This window comes from Acanthisitta chloris, unplaced genomic scaffold, assembly GCF_000695815.1.
Source record: "Acanthisitta chloris isolate BGI_N310 unplaced genomic scaffold, ASM69581v1 scaffold5528, whole genome shotgun sequence".
Taxonomy (NCBI): Eukaryota; Metazoa; Chordata; class Aves; order Passeriformes; family Acanthisittidae; genus Acanthisitta; species Acanthisitta chloris.
In genome coordinates this window covers 19,538-25,764 of record NW_008688556.1, presented here as the reverse complement: position 1 = coordinate 25,764, position 6,227 = coordinate 19,538, and the positions used below count along the sequence as shown (strand labels likewise).

Genomic DNA, 6,227 nt, shown 5'->3' with positions numbered 1-6,227 from the left:
GACAGTAGCTTGGTGCTGGTTCACTTTCATTAGAGTTACATATATCTAGCAGTAAGGATGTTGGTTTTTTTCCTGCAGGCTTTAGAAAAATCACAAGATTGACTTGTTTTTTAATTCAAGATTCTTATTATGGTTCTAGAATCCTCCATTTTTTCCCTCTTCCTGTAACAACTTCCCTGTTCCCTAATTGCCTTAACTATGCAAAGCTTAAGACTAAATTTGACTGCCTAAGTGCAGGCCTGATTCATAAGCTATGCAGGCCCTTGTGTTACATAGGTAGGTTACATTCAGAAAGGGCAGTGGGGTGATCATCTGAGTCTCAAGTTCATACCTGCACTGGTGTCTCCTGGGCAGCAGCACAGCTACCCACTCCATTGCCTCCCAGCTTGGAACAGCCACTGCAGAAAAGTGCAGTGATGCTTATCTGATGCTTATCAGAGTCTCCACACAAACACCAAACTCACGCCCAGTGCACAATTGTGCTGGTAGGAAACAGCACCCACCACCTCACCCACACTGCTCATGCAGACATGATTGAGCAGATTCGCTGCTTTTTTCCAGCTATTAGTAGAACTTCTGGGGTTTATTTTCCCTTTCTAAACCTAAGGTGCAAAATAGAGTCTATGATAAATCACTATTCCACGTGTAGGCTACGTAATTCAGCTTCAGATACCCTGTCCTGCTCCCCAGCAAAGACAGCATGTGTTTGCTTTGGCCAGTTGCACACTGTTTGAGCTAGGAGAGGTAGAAGACGCCTCGTGTAGCTAGACAAGCTGCAGAAAAAGATACCAGGAGCTGGGTTTGTGTGAAGACTTAAGCTTGAAGCACATGCAAACCCCACAGGAAGCCATGTCTCAGCTTGTTCATTCTTCTACACAGTGAGCCACAACCAGATCACTGCTAAGAAGGCAGTGCCTTGCAAGGCACAGTCCTGCCCTGCTACAGCCCCACTGGCTCTGGTCTGTTAAGGGGCAAGATAAAACAGCCAGTTCCAAGTGAGCTGCAGGTGCATCAACTTCTCACACTCCTGCTATTATCAGCTGCAGAGCTGTACCTGTAAGCCAGAAGGAGGCTGGTGTAGCTACAAGCCTAAATCCTTCTCACTCCAAAGCCACAACAACTAAACATTTTGAGCAAAAGACAAATACAAGCCTCAGGAGATCCATTCTGTATCACCCACTTGGAATTTCCTTCAGTACCTTAAGGAGCAAAGTCCAACCAACCCCTGTTGGAGGCAGCCACTTCCCCAGCACTTGCTGTGACAATCTAACACGAGCTTCTCAAAAATAACATGCCCTGTACAAATCTCACCTTCCTACAAGCATTTCACATTGCTTCAGCTGCTAAGCTGATCCTGAGATAGTCAAGCTGAGCTTTTCCAGGGCAACCCCACACTAATTCCATTCACAGTAACAGGAATGGGGCCTCAAATTCAATATATTTCCCTGGAAAAAAAATCTGTCAAAATTGCTTCTTTAAATAAACTTGACTTACTTAACTTACTGAACATTCAGTTCAAGTTGCAGCAGTTCCATGAGAATAAAATAAAAAAAAAAACAAAAAAGGGAGACCACAGTATCAGGGAAAATACATCACTTTTCTACACTTCTGCAGTTCCAGTGAAGTCTGCAGCAGGGGCAGCTCTGGCTTCCAGTGTGGATGCAGTTAAGAGAGAGAGGAAAGGACATGGTTTCAGCAAAGAAGAGGCTCAAGAGGAGATTTGGAAACCATGAGATGAATTTGGCTTGGCAAGAGGCTACTTTGTTTTCAGTAGCATAAAGAGCTAAGGAATATTGGACGATTTAAGGAAAAGAACCAAGACACGTGCTCTGAGAAACAAAGGAAGCTAAAAGCTGTCTGAACTTGAGAGCGTCATCTACATCCTGGTAATGTGGTGGTAAAAAGCCAACGGCAATTCAAAGTGCACTATTTGGGAGAGCCCAGCTGGGTCAGCATCAGCCTGGCCAAAGGCAATGGCCAAGCCTCAACGCAAGTCTAGGGCAAGGTATCGCCCTGTGTGTCTTTCAACACAGAGATCCCTTGCCAGGCCCAGCAAGTAACATGGCTACAGTCAATTCCACCAGTCTCCATCCCGGGGAAACCCCTTTGCAGCATATCCAGGAGCACAGGGCAGCCTGCTGCTGAGGGATGAGACTGGTCCCACCCTACGCCCGCTCCCCTTCCCACCCACCCCCAGCCCCTGGCGGCAGCAGGCTCAGAAGAGCGGCAGGCACTCCTTCGCACAGTCTAGCGGGGGCAGCTTTAACTGGAACCCTTCCCGAGGGAAGACAGAGGCCTGCATGTCCACGTTGATGTAGAACAGGCCCAGCATGAGCTGGCGCTGGTACTCCTCCCACTTCATCATGACATCAGACAGCGAACGGTTGCTTCTCATCCACATTGGCAGCCCTTCACCGCAAGGTGATGAGGAAGATAGTGGCAGGCTCTGGGGCCCTCCAAGTTCAAAGTGATAGTAAAGCCTGAAAAGCAAATACATGCAAAGAATCAGTACATGGGAATCACAGAATCATAGAATTTTAGGGGCTGAAATGGACCTTGTAGATCACCTAGTTCCAATCCCCTGCCCTGGGCAGGGACACTTCCCCACTAGACCAGGTTGCTCAAGGCTTCATCTAGCTTTGAGGTTTGAAGACTTGAGCAGGTCACCAGACCAGAGCTCCAGAACCATAGCCCTATTTTGTTCTACTACTGACTGCATGACTTTAGTCAGAAGTCTGTGTGTGCACCCATTTCCCCCCTCACAACTCTATGGATAAGAATCACACCTTTGTACTAGGATCCGAGTCACAGACAGGACTCCTCTGCCTACTACTGTGATAGTTTCCTATCCTCACCCATGCAACAGTCTTGTCACAGCCTCAAGCCCTGGGCTATTATTGCAGGGAGTTCAGTTCAGAAACTGAGACACACACAGACTCAAGGCACTCTGTCTCATTCAGAAACTCTGGTGTTTCCTGGATACCATATTGCCCTTGCCACCCTAAACCAGGTAGAGATCTTGAGGCAGAAAAGGTCATTTGCACACAAGTACTTCTTGGAAGGGATTTCTAGGGGACCCTGGGGCAGCCAATGCCATGAAGACAAGCACCTCTGTCTTCTACAGGGAACATGCAGTAAGTTAGCATACTGCTTTTATCAGACCTACATCTTCTGCCTTATGGTTATAGGAACAGCTTCATTACAGGGTCTATCCTGTAATGAGAAGAAGGGAGGAGACCATGTACTTAGTCTATCCAACAGTTAAGGAAGCCAAGAGACCATGGACTAGATTTGCCTTTCAGGTTGGGCAGTAAATCCTTCTGGTCAATTTGTGCTTTACTTGCTCTGCTCCAATAGAGTCTCTAGAAGTCCAAGGTGAAAGAGGAAATGGAGGGTTCCTCCAGAACAGTGCTGCAAAGGAAAGCAGCCATACCTGGCTGAAAGATGGCTGCCCAGTTTCTTCTTGGCTTTCTTCACAAGATAGTTGCAGATTTCAGTCATCTGCTCCCTCATCCATCTAATATCCTCAGGGATATCTGGAAGCCATTCCAGCAACCTGCAAAGAGACAGGAGACATCCATTAGCTGGGTCACACAAAGGAATAGGCTGAGAAGAAAGCCAGTTTTGCCTCCTATCAGTGGTCACTTTTAGTGACAAATGTGTTAAGAGCCATTCACATTACCATTCATAGAACAAAGGGGGAGAAGCTGTGAAGGTCAAGAACCCAGAAACTTATTCTTTACATTTCCTGCCTGCACTTTCCATATTTTTCATCCATTTGCAGATTTGGAACATGTTTTTCTCTAAGCCTTTCCATCACGAACTGTCTCCTTACAGAAACTTTTCACAGAGTACTTAATACTAAGAACAAGCCTGACAGACCTGTCTTCCCAGCTGTGCAAGTGTACAGCTGGAAATGGCTGGGACTACTCTACCCCTCACTCCAGAGAGAAACAACCTATTGTGTGGCTCCTACTTTCAAGCTCTGCACTCCCAGTTCACAAGTCTCAAGGCTCAAAAATCACCATTTTCTAGGGCAGGTTCCAGCACACAGCTATCTTTCTTCAAGCTGGAAATATTGGCTGTAGCTAAACGACACAGGCATGAAAAGTTTTGAGGTTTTGGTTCTTCTAGTTCATTTGGGGTTCTTTGGGATTTGCTTTTTTTTTCAAGTTTGCTAATTGTCAGGAACTCCTTCCTTCCCCAGGAACTCTGGCACTGCAGAATTCAAAAGAATCATACTCTGTCTATTCATGCTCCACCAGCTATATCAAACACCTCTCTTCATTGGGAAGAGCATCACTCAGGGACTGCCCGAAGGCTTACCTGACAGTGAAGGAAACTGCAGACTCCAGAGGCAGCATGTAGGGGACCATCATCGCTGTGGCCACACGGATCGGCAGCATGTTGGTGAGGCCAGTCAAGACACCACTTCTTTCAGTACAAGCCTCCAGAAGAGCTGAAGACAGAAGAGAACATGGCTTAAGCTCTTTCCTTATCATAGCCCAGAAGTTACCCAGCCTGATGTAATCACTTCTTAATGAAGTCTTGGCTCAGGAGTGAGCAGCAAGATCCCCTTTTCTCCTTTCTATGCAGAATACTGTCAAATGAGTCAACCTCTCCCGGTCCAGCCTCCATAGAGCAAACCATGACTTTACCTAAGAGACCCCAACTCAGCAGATGCTGGTACAATCCCTAAGTATGGCCAAGCCCAGGCACAAGCAATAACCACAGATCCCAGTAATCCTCTGAAGCAGACCAGGAGGGACAGGAAGATTACCTGCGATCTCTCCCTTTGGATCATACCTTGGTTCAGTCTGGGAGGCAAGTGCTCGAAGATGTGCTCTTCAACAACAGCAAGGGCAGTATTGTCCTCTAGTTGGTCCTCAGCTTCTGTTTCTTCCTCTTTCTTCTCTCCTGGGGGAGCTTCTATGGCGAGGAGATGACGGGCAGGACTTGGAGGATGAAGAAGACCTGAGAAGAGAAGTCATACCATAAGGATGACAAACTAGCTGCCCTGCCTTGCCTTTAGACTGTTAGTCCTCACTTCATCCTAACTCCCCTCAGATTAAGGCCATACCCAGTATCTTTAGCTTATATCTCTTGTAGTGCCTATCACAATGAGAAACGTTGCTGGTTTCAGATCACTAAAAAAAAAAGTTTTTTTCTGCGAGAATGGTGAGACACTGGCATAGGTCGCCCAGAGAAGCTGTGGCTGCCCCAGCCCTGGCAGTGTTCAAAGCCAGGCTGGTTGAAGTCTTGAGCAACCTGGTCTGGTGGGAGGTGTCCGTGCCCAGCGCAGGGGTTTGGGACTAGAGGATTCCAATCCCTAAATTTCTATGATTGTCTCTCTTTCTCCACCAGAAATTCTCACATTTCCCCTTTAAGTTCCGCAGGGTGCCGTTTGGCAGAGGTATTACTGCTATAATCTGCCAGTCACCAATCTTGATTTCCCTCCCGCAGCGCAATCCACAAGCACAGCTGTGTGACCGCTGTTAACCCAGCTGTCCCGGCTCGCATCCCAGAGCCAACAGCGCCAGATCCGCTGTCCATGGACAGCAGGCGGCAGCAAGTGCACAGACAAGGCGGGCAAGAGCCCGGGGATGGCACAGGGCAGCGAGTGACACAACAGCAGTGCCCAAGTGCCCCTTGTCGGGGCTGTTGGGGACAGCCCTGCACTCTGCCCCGCGCTGGACATGCCCCAGCTGCATACAAAAAGATCTGCAGGAGATCCAAACGGCACTGGTGCTAAATATTGTGCTAGTAAGTAGATTCAACACTTAGTTGTGCCAAAACCACTGCTCTGATAGCAGAGTGGTTAGAGTCCCTCTGCAATGCACTGGAAAGGTGACTGCTCCACCTCTGCCTCCTAAAGAGTTAGAACACTTATCAACAGGAACTCTGTATTCCAGTATCTGAGGCACAGTTCAGTTCTGCCCTTCCACTTTTCACATGCACCACTGACTACCCTTAAAGCCAAGGTACCAAGCCTGGCACAGAGCAGGCAGCTCAGTGCACCCCACAAACACCCAGTGCCTCACCATTCTTCTTCAGGAAGTGCAGTGCATCCCGATAGCCCTGCTTGCACATATCCCGCAGCACCTGTGGGCAGGGGAAGGCAAGAGTAAATCATCTGGAAATTGGCTGAGCACAGCAAACACCCACCCCACAGTGCTGGCTTTGGAGGAATTCTCCTGAGCTACCCCAAGGAAAAAAGTCTCATTCTT

At 48.0% G+C, this 6,227-nt stretch overlaps 1 protein-coding gene across 1 annotated transcript in view; it reads right to left on the bottom strand.

The window, feature by feature from the left end:
• Positions 1-1,745: 1,745 nt before the first annotated feature.
• PNPLA2 (patatin-like phospholipase domain containing 2) overlaps positions 1,746-6,227 on the bottom strand; it is a gene marked incomplete at its 5' end in the record, with an annotated part of 9,085 nt that continues 4,603 nt past the window's right edge. Inside the window, 5 exons of the mRNA XM_009081052.1 lie at positions 1,746-2,480; positions 3,434-3,556; positions 4,327-4,459; positions 4,807-4,974; positions 6,042-6,102. Coding sequence (XP_009079300.1) covers positions 2,216-2,480; positions 3,434-3,556; positions 4,327-4,459; positions 4,807-4,974; positions 6,042-6,102 — 750 coding nt within the window. The remainder of the gene's footprint in view (positions 2,481-3,433; positions 3,557-4,326; positions 4,460-4,806; positions 4,975-6,041; positions 6,103-6,227) is intronic.